At 43.2% G+C, this 20,845-nt stretch overlaps 2 protein-coding genes across 8 annotated transcripts in view; one reads left to right on the forward strand and one right to left on the reverse strand.

Annotated features, from left to right (window-relative positions):
- Positions 1-39: 39 nt before the first annotated feature.
- Positions 40-14,231, reverse strand: LOC136434051 (histone acetyltransferase KAT7-like). 7 transcript variants are annotated; one of them, XM_066426725.1, is made up of 15 exons: positions 14,090-14,222; positions 12,615-12,750; positions 11,785-12,204; positions 10,939-11,223; positions 9,165-9,247; positions 7,681-7,779; positions 7,226-7,329; positions 6,101-6,203; positions 5,459-5,665; positions 4,918-5,007; positions 4,299-4,439; positions 3,098-3,191; positions 2,580-2,729; positions 2,033-2,139; positions 40-1,315 (listed from the first exon to the last, which is right to left on the reverse strand). In XM_066426725.1, the coding sequence occupies exons 1-15, from the start codon at positions 14,102-14,104 to the stop codon at positions 1,208-1,210; spliced, it is 2,142 nt and encodes a 713-aa protein (XP_066282822.1). In that variant the 5' UTR covers positions 14,105-14,222; the 3' UTR covers positions 40-1,207. The 7 variants fall into 7 exon arrangements, 6 of the variants coding, with proteins under 6 accessions (XP_066282822.1, XP_066282824.1, XP_066282823.1 ...); XM_066426727.1 differs by lacking the exon at positions 11,785-12,204 and having other exon boundaries at positions 7,687-7,779; XM_066426726.1 differs by lacking the exon at positions 11,785-12,204.
- Positions 14,232-16,056: 1,825 nt separating this feature from the next.
- LOC136434047 (failed axon connections homolog) overlaps positions 16,057-20,845 on the forward strand; it is a 5,344-nt gene continuing 555 nt past the window's right edge. Inside the window, exons 1-5 of the mRNA XM_066426716.1 lie at positions 16,057-16,285; positions 17,273-17,409; positions 18,375-18,541; positions 19,330-19,532; positions 20,568-20,845. The exon at positions 20,568-20,845 is cut by the window's right edge and continues 555 nt beyond it. Coding sequence (XP_066282813.1) covers positions 16,267-16,285; positions 17,273-17,409; positions 18,375-18,541; positions 19,330-19,532; positions 20,568-20,782 — 741 coding nt within the window. The 5' untranslated portion in view covers positions 16,057-16,266 and the 3' untranslated portion in view covers positions 20,783-20,845. The remainder of the gene's footprint in view (positions 16,286-17,272; positions 17,410-18,374; positions 18,542-19,329; positions 19,533-20,567) is intronic.

Below are 20,845 nucleotides of genomic sequence, written 5' to 3' on the forward strand. Positions count from 1 at the left end.
AACACTGACCCGAAATAAAAAAAAGAGACTCTGACAAAGTTGTTGATCAATTGTTTCAAACTTTATCTATTTTAACCATCTCAATATTCCTTTAGTGTCAGACTGATACAACAAGCAGTTGTGGGTAGACTTAGAGTGTTCTGTAGGTGTAGCCTGGGAACCAGTACAGTTGAGCTCCAGGCATTTCTGTTGTTGGCTGGCAAGAATCTGAGGAGAGACTGAGGCTGAACAGTACTGACTTCCAGGCTATTTCCAATGCTTTTCCAAACAAACACGTAATCGGTTTACACTGAAAACAGTCTCCAACACAGGCAAACTAGTTTATCCTTTTCCCTACAGCGGTAGGCCTTTTTGCACCAAACTATACTGGTCACAGACTGAGGAAGTAAGGAGAGGGTCAATTTGAGACATCATTCCTCTTTTAAACAATTGTTTCTGTACACATTTCTTAAAACCCATCAGGCTGAATGGGACAGACACATAGCAGACAATGTTCTCACAACATACATGTATGTACACTCAGCTAATATCTTAGTCTATACACTCTGGGACATTGTGGATTTACAAGAGAGGGCTCAGCATTTTCTTCCCAAAAAACTTTTTCTCGTCACAGCTTCCAGTTGACTAACTTTAGTCCTCAATATAAAAGGGTTAGTGAATGGAATTTACTATGTTTTGTGAACGCTGTCCCGATTTTCTACCCCACATCTGCTTGGACATTACTTTCCCCCTCCTCCTATATACAACAGTATCGCAAACATACATGTGTAACAATTCAACTATCCACTAACAGTCTTTAAAAACACAGTGATAGTCAGAAGGACATTGTCAGATATGTAGGATGGCAGATCATGGGTGATATCAAGTTCATTTCATGTGTAGGAGTCGTCCTTAGTTTTTATTTCATCTATATACAAAAGCTCTCATTTTGTTGTCTCTCGATGCTGTTTTCACCTAGGTTTCTGTCTTGCACTTACACATAACATAGGAAGAAAACCTTGAAGAGCATTTTTTTTCTTTTGGCCAGTCCTTGGCCAAATACAACAGTAAAGAGCACACAACAACGTTCCATGGAGTAGGTACCCTGTGGTTGTGAGCTCTTACATAAAGCCCTGGTCTGTACACCCATGTCATCTGTGATGCGAGGTTTAACACCCTCAAGTAATCTGTGCTGCGAGGTTTAACAAACAGAAGCTCCCCCCCCCCCTCATCTCTTGGTGATGACCGGAGGAGTCCACTTTAGTGAGTTGGGGTCGATGGCCTTGTGGTCTGGAGGCTTGCTGGCCTGCTTCTTCAGGTACTCCTCAATCATGTCCTGGTGAGAAATATAAACAAGGTTTATTAAAAAAGAAGTCCAACCCAAATAAGATAGAATTTAGTGTTAGCATTTAGACTAGAATAGTCACATGCTATATTGTTACCAATTGTCTGTCCGTTCTTCCATTTTGCACGTACTTGCAATTAGCCTACGGGCAAGAACTTGCAATAAACTTATTATTAATGTTGCAGATGTAATAAAAATGTAGTAAAAGGGGAGCTACCAAAACATCGGCCAGGTAAATGTTTTTGAACTTCAAACTTTAAAAAACATTTTTATATCAAAATAGCAGCACATGGTACGCAATGTAGACAGCACTAAGTTGCGTTGAATTTCTACAGAGTACAAAAATGTGTAGATTCAAAGCAAAACATCATTACATCAATGAACAAAAACAGATCAAGACTTGACGTGACAAGAGAACAACAAGACAGGATCTGATTGTATCAGGGTTGAAGAGGAGACAGAGTTCGTCTCGAAACCTGTTGCAAATAATTTATGTTGTATGTAAGGTTTAAATATTTGTCAAAAGACTTATATCGAATCTACGGAGTTAAACATTTCATACATTATAAATCCTTAAAAGAATCTCAGACAATGAGCATTGATCAGAACAGCATTAATCTAGGTACTGATGTGAAGAAAGGGAGCTTGCAGCTCTAACTTCTCCACACATCATATATACCCATCCACACACACATGCCTCGGCCTCACCTGTCTCTTGAGCACGATGTGCTTCCCCTTCCAGTACTTGAGCATGCTCATGGCCTGTAGGGTGCTGACGATGTCGTACGGGTTCACTCCGGTCTCCGTACTCAAGTCTGCAGACAGCAAATACAGCATTGATATCAGAACTACTACTTCAGAAATAAACATGAATGGATTTGGACATTTTCCCCTAAAACTATGGTAGAGTGGAACTCGATGCCACCCTGTACAGTAAAGGCATCGACACTAAACAACGCTTACTTTTTTAAGTGAATAGGTATAACAGGTAATTCAGTGTAATATAACCAGCTGCTACCACACCGCATGCCTGAGAAGCTTATGTGTTACACCGAAGTGTGCTTGCAGATACAGCTACCCAGGAGGGAATGCTTCACACCATTCAGTTCCCTGTGCAGCTTTTGCTACCAAACCAGCTAACACCAAGAGGTGGTATACTATACAAACAAACAAACTAACAAACAAAGAAATCAAAGGAGATCTCTAGAAATTTCGGCAGTAGCCCTTCTAGTAGAAAACAAACAAATAAACCAACCTTTTATGGAGATCTCTCTGTCGTGTTTGTGCTCATGTAGATACTTCAGCAGAACACCCTTCCAGTAACTTCTGTAGCTTATAAGTCCAAGGTCGGACAGAGGTCGTTCTGGCGATCCTGTTTTCTCCTCAACCCTCGTCAGGAGGTAACCTGTCAATCAAACATGTCAATCAAAATTACATAACAAGACTCAATTGAACCATTTTACATTTGTCTTCATTTCATACACATATCAAGTCATAGTTAAGATTGAGTCAGGTTAATCAGAGTGACAGGAAGTCAACTTCAGAGTTGCTAGACTGTGAGACAATGAGATGGGCTGTACATGGGAGGGGGTGCAGCGGATGGCAGCAAACAGGGCATCGTAGAAAACAATGACGGCTCACATCAGTGATAAGGACTGAAAAGCGGCAAAGATGAGTGAGTGAGACCGTGAGACAACTGACAGACATTCCAGGTCAAGGGGTCAATGAAGGAGCCTACTAGTAAAGGGTCGAATAAGGTTAGATGATACTTACTGAAATCTATGAGCATCTTGCCGAAGCCTTGCCTCATGTACTGGGGCAGGGTCAAGATGCAGGACACATTGTAGTTCAGGAAGGAGTTCTTCTCCTGTGAACAGTTTAATAATACATGTTATGTATGCTCATTAACAAAAAGACTAAACTTTGTTAAAAATTCATGCAGAAAGTAAAGAACTGCATGTTTTTTTTTGTTTTCTCTTAATCTCACCAGAAAGCTTTGATTGAATAGCATAGGTTAAGAGTACGATAACTTCAATGCACAACAATTGTACAAGGTACAAAGTATGGCATCTACTGGCACATAACTATAGTTTCATAAGGCTAATCTACCTGATACAAAAGTGTATAGTATGGGATGAGAAGGGGCTTTTTTTTACAAGAGTTGGGGTGCAGTTTGAGTAGATCAGACCGGTCAAACCCATCTTATGCAGACTAACCTCCCTGCTGCCTAGCGCATAAAAACACTTATTTGGTGCCAAGCAGCTACCTTTGCAGGCTCTGTTATGCCATGAGAAGCTTTTGTTCTATTTTTTCTATTAGAATAGCAACAGTGCAATACACGTGAGACAAAGGCAGCCATTGCTGGTGTCGTGACCCACACACATGATATAACCATTTTTACACCTGGGCGGAGTGAAGAAAGTCGTGCAAAGTGCCTTTTTCCCCGAGGAGATCGGTGGTGCAGTGGCGTAAGGGGATCCGAACCCAAAACCGCTGGGTTCTGGGTAGAGCTGTGTACCTTAACAAATTTTAGGTACAGGTACAGGTAGACGGGTTAAGGTACAGGTCCGGACCTGAATCTGTACCTAAAGTACTTGTTCGGAAAATGCTTGATTTTCAACAAGGACAAAAGCATGTTTGAACTGGTAAAAACTAAATATTTGATTGTGCTAGGTATTATTTTTATGAAAACACAGATGAAACTTTGACTCCAGCCATGCAAATGCGTTTTCTGTGCTTTTAGAGTGGCTTTAGAGCACTGCCACGGTAATTTCATAGTAATTTTATCTGTCAAAGTGGCCATCCCCTGAGTCAGGTCCAGTACCGATACAGCAGGGTCAGGTATTTTGGACCTGTACCTAATTGATTGTACCCGGTACTGTATCGGTACAGTGTACCAGTACACAGCTCTAGTTCTGGGCCGAAAACGTGAAGGTTTACAGTGGCTCATGCTATGCAAACAAACCAGCCGTACCTTGGAGAAGTAGCCGACGACGTGGCAGCCCGTGCCGTCCGCCTCCGTCATGACGTAGAACAGGAAGGGCTCCACGTCGTAGTACAACGTCTTGTGGTCCAGGAACAACTTCGCTAGGAGACACAGGTTCTGGCAGTAGATCTGGAACAATGCAAGAACATGTTTAGCCCAATACCTGTTATGTTACTCTATTGAATAAGGAACTGTGATTGTTACTCAAAGAACAATCAATAATGATTTCGGCACTGATTTCAATGTTAACACATGTGTAAATTCTAATGTTTTCCTGAGCATTCAAGCTATTTTAACCGCAATAGTTTCCTTGTTCTGCTTTTAACTTGCAGGAAACATATCAGCTAATTGGCAGGACACTCACACACTTTTTCTCAATAAACAATATTTTTTTCTAGAAAAAAATGCCACTAATTTCAACTAATACTAATCATTGTGGTGCCTTTCTTGTAAAAATAATAGGTATTGTGGGAAAATGAGGAAAGTAATGATGTTGCCTGTAACTTGGCTCATACGAAGTCGTGAAGACTGGCGACAGCATTTTGCACATTCAATGAGAACCAGCCACAGTTGCCTGACTAAACATTAACCCTTCCTGACATCTTACCTTGTTCTTCTGTCCGTCCACTTCAAACACGGAGATGGTGCCTTTCCTGTAGATCTCATCTCCAGGGGGATGTCTCCACACACACTTCGCCTGGGGGAGGGGTGTAAATGAACTGTTACAGGGGGTGTCTCCATACACACTTTTCCTCCTACCACTAAATAAAACAACTGCAAAAGCAAATGAATCTATTTGTTCCAGAATGCTCCTTCCTCTCACCATGTGTCTCCTGAGGATGGTTGCGCTCTTAGTGTACTTAGGACAACTCAACAAGGCTATTCTCTCAGTTACAGAGCAGCTTTGAATTTTTTTCAGTCCCACTCATTGGTTGGTTGGGAGCCAATGTTTTGAATTTGTCATTGATTTTAAGCTTATAAAGGCACATTTTTATCAATTTCAAGTCATAGAGTTCAGACTTTGGGACGGAAAGGGTGTATTTTTTCCTTTCCAACAGCAAATTTCCGTCCCAGGACGGAGGGACGGATCCTGGAGACAGCCCTGTTACAGCAGCAGGAAGAAGGATAAACTAGCGGGCCATCCTCACCATGTGTCTCCTGAGGATGGTTGCGCTCTTCATGTACTTGAGGCAGAACTCGCAGATGTAGAGTTTGGGGAGGCGCGCATACTCCTCCGGGTAGGGCGACGAGTACCAGGTGTCCAGCTCAAACCGCCCGAACTGGATCGTCTTCAGCCCCGCCTCGAACAGCGCCCCCTGCTGAACCTCGGCTTCAACGCAGGGAACGTTCTTCTCCTACAACAAAACATGACAATCAGACATGCCGGACTTCACAGACAAAAATAGCAGTATCTGAACACCCTCACAAACAGACACTCCAGTAAAAACAATATTTGACTCCTGCCAGTCCTGGGCCTCTCTGAACAGGTTAGGGGTTAGGGATGGGGTGAGAGGTCTGGGGTTAGGGGTTGTGACCTACCATGTCTTCAGCAGCTCTAGCCTGGGCCTCTCTGAACAGGTCAGGGGTTAGAGGTCAGGGTTAGGGGTCGTGACCTACCATGTCCTCCGCAGCTCTGGCCTGGGCCTCTCTGAACAGGTCAGGGGTTAGGGATGGGGTTTGAGGTCAAGGTTAGGGGTCGTGACCTACCATGTCCTCAGCAGCTATGGCCTGGGCCTCTCTGAACAGGTTAGGGATGGGGTTTGAGGTCAGGGTTAGGGGTCGTGACCTACCATGTCCTCAGCAGCTCTGGCCTGGGCCTCTCTGAACAGCTCCAGGTCGTACTGTGACGTCAGCCCTTCTAACAACGGCTCTCGGTTGTTCTCGTGGGTTTTCCTGTCAACAACAACAGAATACTGTCAACAACAATAAACTTCAGCAAGTTTTCGCACAAAATCTAGAAAAGAAGTATCTTCAACACTGTAAGCTTGTCTTTTAACACAGCTTTATAGACTTTTGTCCTTTTAGTGAACCAGTACAACTCTTCATGTAGCCAGCTTTAGTTGTACTGTGAAACTGTCAACATTAAAATGAGTGATGACGAAAGCATAAATAGACATTCTAGCCAACTGTATTATTACAGGTGAATGTTTTACAGGTACTTCGTCTATTGGACATACTAAGAAACCAAGCAAGAGTGTGGATCGAAAACATTCCGGTCTAAATGTGGCAGGGAATATTCTCAACTAGCAGCCTTCATAACCTCTACTTCTCCTATTGGCTCAGTTAGTCCTCAGTCTTAGTGAGCAATAAAGCTGGTCTCAATCATGGTGTTCTGACTTGAGAATAGCGCTGTGTACCTAAACAAATTTTAGGTACAGGTACAGGTACACGGGTTTAGGTACAGGTACGGACCTGAACCTGTACCTAAACTACTTGTTCGGAAAACGGTAGATTTTCAATAGGGACAAAAGCATGTTTGAACTGGTAACAACATAATATTTAATTGTGCTAGGTATTATTTTTATGAAAACACAGATGAAAACTTGACTCCAGCCTAGCAAATGTATTTCATGTGCTGGAGTATAGTATAGATGTGGCTTTAGTGCACTGCCACGGTAATTTCATAGTAATTTTAGCTGTCAAAGTGACCATCCCCTGAGTCAGGCTTGACCTGATTACTACCGGTCCAGTACCGGTGCAGTACGGGTCCAGCAGGGTTCAGGTATTTTGGACTTGTACCTAATTGATTGTACTGGTACTGTACCGGTACAGTGTACCGGTACACAGCTCTACTTGAGAAGATGAGATGCCGTCGCAGTCCTATTCATGTACCCTGTAACCTAGATGTCTCCTGATATGTGGTGACAATTGACTTTCTTGAGGAAGGAAAAAAGAAGAAAGAAGAAAAAGCTTACTTGTGTTGTCTGGCCTTCTCCTTCTGCTCCTCGGAGATGACCGGCTTGACCTTGCGCTGCTCCTTGACCTTCTCCTTGTACTCCTTCTGACTCCTGGTGGGACTCTGGGAGGAGACATCATTCAGTGTCATCATTTATGGCTAACCAGGTTATACTCATTACTGACAGGGCTATAATCACCACACCAAACTAGCCTGTTGGTTAGCAGAAAGTTCAACTGAGTTGGTAAAATACATAAGGAAGAATTAAACTTTAGCACACTGAAGCAGCTGTTTGGCACCCAATTCCCTAATGGTTACAGAGTTAGGCAGCAGGGAGAAGGTTAATGTAGGTTAGTTAAACTCAAAAGAATGTAACTTTCTCACTAGATTAGAGGGCTGAGAGGAGAGAGTTAGTTGTGAGCTGCAGAGAGGAGAGAGGAGGAGGAGTTATTATTCATGTCAGGTTCAACTTACACTTACAGGGTTTCTAAGGGCCATGTGCGCCTCGTCCATAACCTCCTTCTTGATTTTGTCCCGAACTTTCTGTTTTGATTCCCTGTCCACCGCTCGAACCTGTGGCAACCACAACAACACTTGTTTGTTTATTTGTTTGTTTGTATCGTATGATTTGTAACACACCTCAAGGGGTGACACACCAGCTTTTGTATCTTGAGTACAAGCTGCACAAGACCAGACTGGAGTCTCGTCTACTCACACCAGGATGGACTCTTACTCTTATGCATCAAGCAATTCCTACTCTTAATGATGTGTGGTTGGGTCTTTTACATGCTCGAGGTGTAGCTCTCCTCAAACACAGGACCTCTGGCTTTACGTCCTATCAATCATCATATAGAGGATGTCCCTAACTGAAGCTGAACTTTCACATGAGTGGACTGAGGAATTTGAGTCTCACTTTTACAAGGGCACAAGAAAGACACAAACTCTAGTACGCTAAAGCTGCTCGTGTTCAAAGCTGTTGTGCAATGTTTGTGAAAGTAGCTAATCTTATTTATCATTTCTTTCAAATTGCAACAACACAACAGAATGTAGAACATTGTATAGATTGTCCCACATGTAAATGTGGTCATTATTGTGAAACAACCGAACATTACCTCCTACGCTGTAAACTTTATACCACCCAAAGAAGTACTATGTTATCATCCCTTTCCAACATAACTGACCTTCAACTACTTAACGACAGTTCATTGTGTTCTTTTCTGTTACGCGGTTCTGCGTCACTCTCATACTTACAAAACTGTAAAATATTTGATATAGTTCATACTTACATACATTGTACAGGCAGATTCATTTATTGATAGATACCAACTTGTATTGTCTATTGTCATTTTCCTTTTATCCATTCTGTATTTATGTATGTTATTATGTCTCTTTTTGTATGTTTTGAGTAGAAGGCTTCAAATAAGCTTAATTAAGCTTCCTGCCTAATACTCTGAAAACATATGCGAATAAAATAAAATAAACAGAATGTAGAGCACCAGGCAGCCAAGGCTGGTGTCGCTCGCCACACATTACAAAACATATTCAAATCTTGGTTTACCTTACAGGCTTACACTCCTGTGAGAGTGAAAGTGTCTTACCTTACACTCCTCCTTAGTGAGGTTGTGCGAGTGAAAGTGTCCTACCTTACACTCCTCCTTAGTGAGGTTGTGAGAGTGAAAGTGTCTTACCTTACACTCCTCCTTAGTGAGGTTGTGCGAGTGAAAGTGTCCTACCTTACACTCCTCCTTAGTGAGGTTGTGCGAGTGAAAGTGTCCTACCTTACACTCCTCCTTAGTGAGGTTGTGAGAGTGAAAGTGTCTTACCTTACACTCCTCCTTAGTGAGGTTGTGCGAGTGAAAGTGTCCTACCTTACACTCCTCCTTAGTGAGGTTGTGAGAGTGAAAGTGTCTTACCTTACACTCCTCCTTAGTGAGCTTGTGAGAGTGAAAGTGTCTTACCTTACACTCCTCCTTAGTCAAGTTGTGGTACAGCGGGCAGCCAGACAGCGTCCAGTGGGTCTCAAACTTTCCAGTGAAGTGGCCTGTCGGGAAAAGCATCACAGGAACAGTTTAGATTTCCCAAAATATGAATTATAATAAAAGGCAGACCTCGAAATTCATTTCTAGGAATAGGGGCATCGGGGCTAAACATTAAGGTGCACTGAAAGAATTCTGAGTGCACAACATAAAGTACAGTGGTAGAAATACTTTTTTTCAGTGTTCTGCAATATTGCAGAATGTCAAAAAATTTTTCTGCAATTTGAAAATATTTTCTGCAAATACACACGACACCTTCTCAACTTGATAATGCCTATATATACTTATATTTACATCATATCTAGCTTTGCAACATTGCTGTTATTCTTTATTCTCACTCTATCTTTAATTCTTACTAGCAAAATTTGAAACAGGAATAACATACATGTGCGTGAAAAATATTCAAATGAATAGCGAAAATTGCAACAGCAAAAGCGTATCTATTCAATAATAAAATAATGAAAAATTCAAAATAAAGAAACTTCACGCAAACCTTGCCCTCTGCGTAATTCTATTTTTTATGAATTTGAAAAATTGCTATCGGTTTTAAACATCGGACTCCGAGTTCGAACAACCGGCCCTCAAGACGGCCCGGGGATGTTATTGTTGTTCACGTGGGCGCCCCCCTCCCCACTGTCTCGGCACAGGAGGAAATGTCGCGCCTTCTCCACGCAAGGCGGTGCTCTAGATCTATCTGAGTAGTTCTCAACTTCATCGCTGCCATCTGGGCTTGAAGGACCACGGACTAATGTAGCAGCCACCGTTTCGTTCCTTCTGTCATCGCGCCCATGTCCCGAGTTCAGGCCCCGAAGAAATCGCATGCTTGCGACATACTAGAAACATACGGGAATTGTTTTCCCGACTTTTGCCGACCTCGAGATCGTGACCGCGGAGATTAGCGAGGGTTGACGGAAATGCACGAATTTGACATTTTCTCACATGATTCGTCTCCGAGGTTATCACGGAAAGGGCCGAAAAAATGACCTCAAGTAGCACCAGGCAGTCGGAACGCACCGAAACGCCGCCATCTTGCGCGACGGTGTGGGTTTCAGTTTATATCTACAGCGCCGCTAGTTTGCTTACTAGTAAGTGTATATAAATTATAATCTCCTGAATTGAGAGCCATTGAATCCCGAGTCTGTTTTTTTTCTTCTGCAAAATTGCAGATTGTTTAATTTTTCTTCTGCAATCTTGAAAATCTTTATGCATTTTGCAGATTGCAGACGGGTATTTCGAACGCTGAAGTAGAACGTCAGCAAATCCCTACACAAATATCTTACTAAAGCTGTACACCCCCAGTCAACTAGAATTTAGTGTGCACACAGGTGCACATGCACCCAGTATTTTGAGCCCTGGGCTCTCCTTAACACCTGCCATTTCTGTCCTACTACTACTAGTACTAGCATGTTTTTGACAGAGGTGTCGGGAATGGTACAAGGGGTTCTCTATGTTCGATATGGTGTTCGACGAAAACAGTCCATTAGCCTGTGTTTACAGGTATCCTAAAATGTGTGGAACATTAAGACCTACCCATGGAGTCGCACCCCGGCATCCTAAACCTGTATTGCACCTGCATAGTATCCTACACCTGTACTGCGCCTGTACTGCGCCTGCACTGTGCCTAGCAAATGTACTGAGTCTAGCACCTAGTGTGCTAGTGTGTACCTAGGAATGAACATAACACTGTGGGACCTACCCATGGAGTCGCACCCCGGCATGGGGCACCTGGTCTCCCCCAGGTGGTGCCGTTTGGGCGGCGAGCCGTAGTAACTCATCGCCTTGGCCGTCCTCTTCAGCCCCTTCCTCCGCCCTGCATCCTCCACCGCCAGGCCCTCTGACTCCGACTCCGAGGACGTCGCCTTGGCAACGTGTCGCGTGGGGGACCCGCCGGCTGTGCCGCCACGCTGGCTGGGGTGGAGGAGGGAGGACCGGGAGCGGGTACCGTACTCCTCCAGCCGCTCCGCCTGCTCCGCCCCATCACCTGCGGAGAGAGATATTGCACATACAGATCGGCGGCGTTTCCGGCTCAGGCCCACGGGGGATCTAGCAGGGGATCTCCTGGGCAGAGCGAGGAGGGATCTCGGGGATCTGGCGGGGTATTTCTTCAGCAGACCATTGAGGGATCGTGGGGATCTAGCTGGGGATTTCCCTGGAAGGCCATTGAGGGATCTTGGAGATCTAGCTGGGGATTTTCCTGGAAGGCCTTTAAGGGATCTTGGGGATCTAGCTGGGGATTTTCCTGGCAGGCCTTTAAGGGATCTTGGGGATCTAGCTGGGGATTTCCCTGGAAGGCCATTGAGGGATCTTGGTGATCTAGCTGTGGATTTTCCTGGCAGGCCATTGGGGGATCGTGGCGATCTAGCTGGGGACTTCTTGAACATATTATTAGGGGATCTAGCCTGGGATTTGCGTGGAAGAGAAGCTGGGGATCTGGGTGATCCAGCAGTGGATCTTTTGGGTAGATCAACGGGGGATCTGGGAGATCTTGGAGATCCACCTGCCGGCTTCTTGAGCAGATTTCGAGGGGATTCGGGAGATCTACCTGTGAGTTTCTTGAGCAGATCTTTGGGGGATCTAGCTGCAGATTTTCCTGGGCTGAGTCGTCCGTTCACACCTCTCTTCGGAGTGGCCTGCAAATTTCTACCTCTACCGAGCTTCACCCCACCTCTACCGGCATGCAGGGGCCTCCTCATGCCGGGAGGGTGTGTTGGGGGTTTGGGTGCTGCCTTTCCTGGGCTGGGGCGTCTAAGGAGGAGGCTAGAAGGGGAGAGCTTTAGCTGGATGGACCTACGGCGTGCAGGGCCGGCGGTGCGGGACAGTGTGACGGGTAAAGCGGGGGTTTTCCTGGCTGCAGACTCGGCGGCGGTTTTCCCGGCAAGCCTAGACTGCTGGAAAAGCTTTCGAGCAGTCTGAAGCTTTTGGTTTGACGGAGAGGAGCCCTTGTTCTGTCCAGGCTTGGCACCTGTGGTAGTTTAGACGCCACGGTTAGCTTCTACAGCATGCAAGATTATCTTTACTTTCTTACTGTCTACGTCTTTTAGTTTTAGAAACTGTGTTCAATCAGTTCTTATGTTATGGATAAAAATCAAAAGCCTTATTCCACACTTAATCTGTACCACAAATACCAAGCACAACGGGTCCTTGGGTAGCATTATGAATGAATGAATGGTTAATTCATCACTGCAAAACATAGATCAGGGCTGTCTCCAACTTTGATTTTTTTTGTCCAGATCATTACTTGGGAGCCCATGTTGTTAATTTTTCTTGTTAAACCTGTCACTTCAAGCTTACGGAAATACATTTTCCCGTCCTGGGACGGAGGGACAGGTCCCGTAGACAGCCCTTCCCTGCGGGTACTGTTGTGAGTCTCACCTTGGCTGAGCTTCTTGGCGCTCCCCCGCGTGACGCGCCGGCTCCCCGGGTTGTCGTCAGACTCCACATCGATGGAAGCGTCCGAGTCCTCGGTGGTGAAGTCCGACTCCGAGCTGCTCTGGCTTCTGGTCTGGCGCTGGGGAGAGAAAACAGGATTTTAGCGATGATTTATAGACAGGGCATCCAAAAATTAAGAGGGGGGAACCAGTCGTTGTCCTTGGTGGTGAAGGCATACTCAGAGTTGCTATTGCTTCTGGTGCTGTGCTGGGGAAGGATTTTGGAGCAAATGTTATAACGGATGGGGGTGGGGGGATGTTGATGATTTAGAGTTGCGGCAAAGGACAGAAGCAGGGGACGTGGAAGGCAAGCTGGGTCAGTTTGAAATGCACATACACGAGGTGAACGCCCCCAACATGCAAACAGTTCTTGTCTGTTGCTCTGGTGTTCAGGGGAGAATTTTAGAGCCATGAAACAAACAGGCATGGAACACAGGATATAACTGGGTATACAGTTTGAAATGCATATGAGTAAGGTCAAATATGAAGGTCCCTAACTTCTTCTTAGGCGCCTTTACTTTGACATGTTACCATAACATATCTATATAAGCTTTATAAAACTGGGCTGTGTCAAATTGTTGATTCTTTTTCTGCAATCTTAGACATTTGTCTCTGAATTGCAGGTCACAAATGGGTATTTCAAACTCCTCAAAGCTCAGGAGAGCCACCTATCAGTATACTCTGCAAGTGCAACTTCAAATTTAACAAAAAATAATAATACAGGTGTTTTTCTTCAGTCACACCTTTACTACGATAGTTAAAATATCAAGACTGTGAGCAAAAGCATAAACTGGAATAACATCTCTACTATTTCTACAGTAACACGTCCAGCAGAAAATAAATCCCTACAAATGAAATGAACTCGCCCAATGTATAGTACAGCCAGTGCGTGACCTTTGACCACCGGAGCGAACCATTATCAACCACAGGGGTGTTCAATCCCATACACAGCGCGCGCTATCCGCCACGACAGGTTCCAGACACTTGGTGGTGAGACAGTACGTTGTCTGCATGCGGAACGAACCTGCGCGGCCCTGCTGATACCCTACCGCCATGGCCGGGTGACCTTCCCCAAGAAAACTATGCCACTGCTGGCACAAAGAAATAACAACAGCGGCGCTCCCCCAAAAAATACAGGAGCGGTCACTACAAGAGGGCTTGTATATTTTCTTGCTATTTTGTAGCTTCAGATCCAAGCCTAGCACATTCCATGACAGGAAAATACCTGGTGCACGATTCTGTCTGACGATTTCTGCCATACCATACATGCTAGGAATGAAAACAGACAACAGGGAAGCCATACCGTGGCAGAGTTCCGATCGATCGCCGATCGTGATTTGCTTTCGTCAGACGAAAATGCTTGGAAATCTGCTGTACAACCACCTCTGAGGGTTCATATGAACACAAGAGATATTTTACCTTTCTCTTCGGCATGGCTGTGCCCCCAAATCGTCCAAATTTCGATGTTTTCTGGGCGTTTTTGCCGGCTGCGGAATGTTGGACAACGCGTTCAGTCAGTTCCGGTTCCTGAGTTTTGCGCACGTCTCGAAACTACTGGGTCACGTGATAGACATGGCGGGAAACCCGGAGCTGCACTTCAGCTTGTTGTTGACAGGTGTCGCTCATGTACTGTCACAAGACTAACTGGTATTTTGCGGTAGCAGGACAATTGTACTTCAGTACATTACAGTAGTATTTCGCCTGTAGGGATTTAACGTTACATGGTTAAGCTAGGACACCAAAGCGAGAAGCTTCAACACTTTTAAAGTTATATTAGAATGCACAAGAGAGGTCCAAAAATTGACTAGAGTTAAGCATTTGCGCTAGCTGCAAATCCAGACAGGTTTACCTATGAAGAAGACAATACTAGGCTAATTAACACAAACCAAGGACATTATATAGAGATAATAATGCCATTGCACCAACTAAGCTTATCCATGGTCAAAGGCACATACCGCCGACTTTGAACCGCCGCGAGTACCCTCCTCCTCGGAGATTAAAAGTAGTTTTTGGTGACAATAATTAGCAAGGCCATGTTGATTTGATTACATGAATGACATCCCATATACCAGGCGCGCATCAATTTTCGTCTGTTCTGTCTGCAGCTGTAAAATGACAAAATGCATGCTCTAATATAAATTGTCAAATAATATCTTTTCGAAAACGGGTACCAATGTTGTAGAATGCCAAAGTCAATCCCAAAATCAAAGGTATGAAAGGACAAAAATGAAGAATCTACTATTCGGTATACCATAGTCTGTGCATGTGTTTAGTTTTGTTCATCCTTTTTGCTACAAAAGTGCTACAGCATTTTCTGATTTTTGACATTCATATGTAAATTACTTTCTCATTTCCATAAACTTCATGTCATTATGATCATAACAAGTGAGGCAATATTTTCAAGAAAATGCAGAATATTTCTCTCCATTAATAAAGGAGGTATGAAACAGCATCATTGTTTATTCAAGTTTCTTATATGTCCAATATGAAGCCCCTACCATTTTGATATGAACGTTCTACATTAATCATGCAAATTTGATCATTATCAGCATAACACAAATTCCGTTGTATTCACCTTCACTAAAGCTACCCACGCCACTGATATGACATATGTAGCATTTACCCTAAAGCAGATATGAAGTTTCTGCATAAATTATGCAAATTGTGTCCACATTAGCATAATGCATACTCCATTCTTATCGACTATCCTAAAGCTACCTACTACACCTCCAATATGGCATCTGTAGCATTTACTGGCAGGAAAATATTGAGCTTTTGCATAAATTATGGAAATGAGGGCATCATTAGCATACCACACATTCCATTGTATTCGCCTTTCCTAAAACTTTAATCACCTCTAATATGGCATCTGTAGCATTTACTAAAGGGGAAGTATCAAGTTTCTGTATAAATTATGCAAATGAGCCCCTATTAGCATAATACACATAATGATGATAATGATAAGTAGATATGACACCTATCCTTCACCAGTGAGGTGTTAAAGTCGGCCATTAATATGTTAATTGCCTTCGATCAAAGACAGAACAAAACATGTATACATCAAGTATCTATGTTAGTTATGTAACAACATGGATTTAGTCAATATAGCAAAAAAGATTTATTCTCCTGCCTATTAATTGATACAAATTTAGTATTGGTTAATCTTTATCCAACATCAATTCAACTGCATTTTCAGGTACAGTGTTAGCCCACAAACAAAAGTTTCCAGCTAAGTCTGTGGTACATATACTATAGAAGGAAGGCTACCAGGCATAGATCATAGGCTTGAACCACAAATGAATGACAATGATTAATATTGACATATCAGTAGATGATGTCATGAATAAGCTAAAACGCTACGTGACCACGTGATCACAAAATCCTACGAAAACAATACAGGCTTTGACTATGTCAAACCTGTAACAAGTATCAACTGCCGCCTGTTGCGTACCGTAAATTTATCCCTTACAAGAAACAAGATCTCTGCTGGGGTCAGGGTCAGAGTGCCTACGCCACGCCCAGTACCTGTCGAACCGTAACCGCACCCGCCCCTAGCAACTGTAGGTGCCCAATTCCGGGTGCTACAGGCGATCAAAATGGCGGCTGCCACCTCTGGTAGGTTGTCATTGTTGCCGTCTGATTTGCTTTGGTCTTTTATAGGGGCTTCATAGATCGAGGCTGAGAGAGAGAGAGTAAACGTTTATCGCCCTGCGTTCACATTACGCTGTGGCAATGCCAAGCACGGAAAGTTTTTACAGTCTAATCCTCAGATATCGTAAACAAACTTGGCGATTGAGACTTCCATTTTGGAGAAAATTGAAGCTAAGAGAATGACATGGGCACTTGGTAGTGTTCATGGTGTGTGACCATGTGTACCCTGTAAATTACCTCTACTATTAGTAAGGTAATGTAAGCAGACTGACTGTGGATTTACATTTTCACGGCAACTTGAACTACACCTGCCGGTGGCATAGAAATCCGTGTCAAAGGTCAACGTTCTCAAGAACGTTCGCATTGAATGAAGACAGACGTTTCCTGTCAGAGACTTTGAATGCTGCTTTGCCTTTTTTGTTTTGTCGACAGCTTTGATGCTGTGATAGCTGTGATAGCGGATATCTGACCTTTTTTTTAATGACTTTTTTTTGTTTAGATGTTCGAAAGCTTTTGTACGCAAAATTGCCGACGAATAGGACAACTATTTAGCTTGTTGATGCCATGAGTCAGAACTTTTAGACCATGGCACAGACCCACTGAGTGTGTTGTGGAAGAGACAGACTAGAGAGTTTCAAACCATCAGTGCCAAACAATCAGTCAATACCTCATTGCTCTCATAAAATTAAACCATCTACGCTACCAATGGAATCTGGATTAGAAAAGATCCTAGATCATTATGCTGACGTATTTGAAAGCTTTCAGTCCCTTCAAGTTAACTATCACTAGGAGATAGACCCAGCAATACCCGTACCTTTGAAACACGAGCTTAATTAGGTATAGGGCTTTTTGGTTAACGTTATATGCTTGTGAGAACTTAATTAGGTAGGATTTCATTACCTTACGATCATGTTGATTTTGGGTTCTCCCTTTTTTGTTACCGTCACCCAGGAAAAGTGTACTTCCACGTAACTCCGCCTGTGAAGGCAATCCCGTGTCTGACTCCGTTTGGGATGAAACTGGAGACATATCTGCGTATAACAGGTATTCCGTATGAACCAATATATGGGAGGAGTATGGGTCCAAAGGTTTGTATACTTTTTACTTTGCCAAAAGGGAGTGAAGTATACATTTGTTGATGAAGGTTAGACATACAGGTAGTAAGATACGACAAAAATAATTACTCAAGGAACTGGATAAGATTATGAAACAGTCAGACGTTTCAGACAGCATCCGCTGTCTTTCGTCAGTGACTAACGATAAGGACGGGAAAAGTATATTCATACCAAAACTCTGAATAGATATGTTAATGAAGTTAAGACAGTTTAGGACGTCTTGACGTAGTCTTCAAAAGAAGATTAATTAAAGACAAGTTCAATTAGCTACTGTTGTTTAAGTACAGTAACTATATGCTGTTCGTCCGGGGGTGGGGGGTGGTTGGCAGTGCATATCGTTAGTCACTGACGAAAGATAACGGGTGCTGTCTGAAACGTCTGTTTCAAAATTTTATCCACTTGCTTGAGTAACTATTTTTGGCGAAGTATACATTTCTTTGGTTGTGTATGTATGTTTGTGTGTGTGTGTGTGTATGTTTGCGTTTGTGTGTATGTGTGTATGTATGTATGTGTGTGTGTGTGTGTGTGCGTTTGTGTGTGTATGTGTGTATGTGTGTGTGTGTGTGTGTGTATGTATATATATATGTGTATGTGTGTATGTATGTTTGTGTGTGTGTGTGTGTGAGCGAATGAATGTGTGAATGAGTAAGTCAGTGAGCGAACGAGTTTTTTAGGACGGTCTACCTGTGAATATTTAAGATAGAGCAGTATAGCTGTGCATGGCTAGGAGAGGTATTCCTTATGATATACGGCCGACATAGTTTCCATTGCTTTTTTACAAATTAGCAAATCAAGTCAGAGTGATATACAATGAGTTAAATCCTATCAAATATACTCTGGCACAATCGGGAATTTCCTTCGTAAAATATGCTACATTGTTTGGCTTACTATCTTTAGAAAAAACATTATTGCTGAACTTCTACATTTTGAATTCACAGGGGAAGATCCCGTGGATAGAGTACAACGGTGAAGCCATGGGAGACTCTGGTCTCATCCTGGAGTTCCTGAACAGGGAGAAAGGCGTGGACCTGAACAAGTCCCTGAGTGACGCAGACAAGGCCGTCAGCAGGGCATTCACTAAGATGGTGGAGGAGAACACGTACTGGTACGTTTTAGTAGCTATAAGATGGTATCCTACTCCGCAAAATTGAAAATTTAAGATAGTTTAACAAATACAGAACAAGAAGATAAACATAAACAGAAGGTTTAGAGAAAAAGTTTTGCTTTTGTACACACCGTACGCATGAATGTTAGCGAGTGAAATGCAATCCTTTGACTTATTCCCTTGCTTGATACTTGCTTAAAATGTTAGGCAACAACAGAGATTAATGAGGTGCAATGTCTCAAGCTACTATTATAAGACCTCTACAATTTCCTCATCGTCATTTTCTAAAATCAGTGGGTTTCCAAATTGAAAAAGGAAAATTCAGACTGTACTTTGTCTTTCGAAATGGCCATATCCTTTCTATGTGACTAGAAATATCTGTGAATTCGAGTCAAGGTTTCTGGCTTTATTTTATAAACATTAGCTGTCAAAACCATGCCAGTCATTGTAAATTTCTAGCCAGCGTTCCTCCTCTTTTCGTCCTCCTACATTTTCGAAGCGAATCTGAAGAGTTGGCGAGTGTATCAAGCGATGCCGGCAAAAATGTTGTTATGATATTCTTTATTCTTTATCAAAAATTGCAACAAGACAATACACAGTGGAACGCCAGGCAGAAAGGCTGGTGTGTTATGATGTTAGCATATGTAGAGTTAACATATATTTGTTTTCTTTTCTTTAATTTGATTTAGAACGAAGAGTGTAATTATTGTTTGTAAGAATGGGTGAATATGTCAATACAATATCTCGTTTTATAAAAGAGTTGACTATACGTTTTGCTATCTATGTAGGGGTCTTACCCAATACAGGTGGATAGATAACTTTGACAAGTTGCAGGAGCTGTTCGAGATTCCCTGGATCGCCATGCTTTTCATGAGACGCATAAGAAGCAACACGAAGCAGAAGCTGATGGCTCACGGCATTGGCCGCCATTCCAAGGACGACCTTGAAGGCATCATAGAGAAGGATCTCAAGGCTATCTCAACCTTTCTTGGTACAAAATCAAATATTCTTCATTTTTGATCCAAGTTAGAATATTCTGCTATAAACTTCTTTCTTTTTAAGATCTGCAAATTTGTATGTACAGTGACATTTAAAGTACCGATAATGAGTGCAGTAGCTAGTTAATCAGTACTTGACTTATCATCGGTAACGTTGGATTGTTTAAGGTTCTTGGGGGGAGGGGGCTCAGTAGGTTGATAACAGTAGGTTGATAACAGTATGAAAGATACGTACATCCCATGGGGATTTCTATAGTTATGGGCCACAAGATGACTGGCTTCGACGCGATGAGTATATATTGATAGTAGGGTGTACTATTTAAAAAAAATGTCTTTCTGTTCAGGGTGCAACCTACAAAATATCTTTAAAAAATCACACTAAACTCTGTCTGCCTACTAGTATCGGCTTTGCACACCCTCTTTGAAAAAGCGCACCACTGCGGAGGTCAATAGATCCGCAGCTGGCTCACCCCGGCAGTAGCTTGTATTCACACAAGCTCTCAGCCGGAGGTTACTGACCCCCACCCAAGGGTTAAAGGCGGTTACGGAAACCGGCTGGACACTAGGAGCGCGATTCGTCAGGCTAACCCCGGCAGGTACTTCCGTAAGAAGGTGCATTTATACACGACCTGGAAAACATTCTCAATCCAAATCACACTTTCTCAAGCCGGCATTTTTCTACACCGCGCAGCGCAGTTTGACTGCTCTCACTTTACACTCTCTACCTAGTCTTTGATCAATTTGGCCATGCTACTTTATGTACGCGCATGGCATCATTCTGTGACCTTGACACGGTAAGCAAAAATAAACCTCATAGTGCAGGGGATTGTGGGTAAGGTCAGATGTTAAGGCCCTTGAGACGAATATGTGGCCAAGACGACTAGACAAAGAACAAAGCATTGTTTACGAGTTAGGGGCCTTAAAATTTGACCATAGACCACAATGCATCTCACTTTGCATTTGCGCACTCAGAACAGTGAGGTGGCATATCATACCCATTCTATCATATGTTTGTTTCTCTACATCAGGTGCTAAACCTTATCTGATGGGAGATGAGCCTACTGAGGTGGATGCAGCAGTGTTCGGTCAGCTGTCAGAGATAGTTTGGACCGCGCCAGACTCCTACCTACACAGGATTGTCACTGTGGACTGTCCTAACCTGCTGGCCTACTGCAACCGCATCAAGGACCGCTATTGGCCAGACTGGGACCAGCTGACTGGAAACACCAATACCAACCAATAAGAAAACCTCATGGTTGATGCGTTTGTCGATTTTCTTGCTTTTCAAGAATACTAGGACAAGTGT

The sequence above is a fragment of the Branchiostoma lanceolatum genome, chromosome 4, assembly GCF_035083965.1.
Source record: "Branchiostoma lanceolatum isolate klBraLanc5 chromosome 4, klBraLanc5.hap2, whole genome shotgun sequence".
NCBI lineage: Eukaryota > Metazoa > Chordata > Leptocardii > Amphioxiformes > Branchiostomatidae > Branchiostoma > Branchiostoma lanceolatum.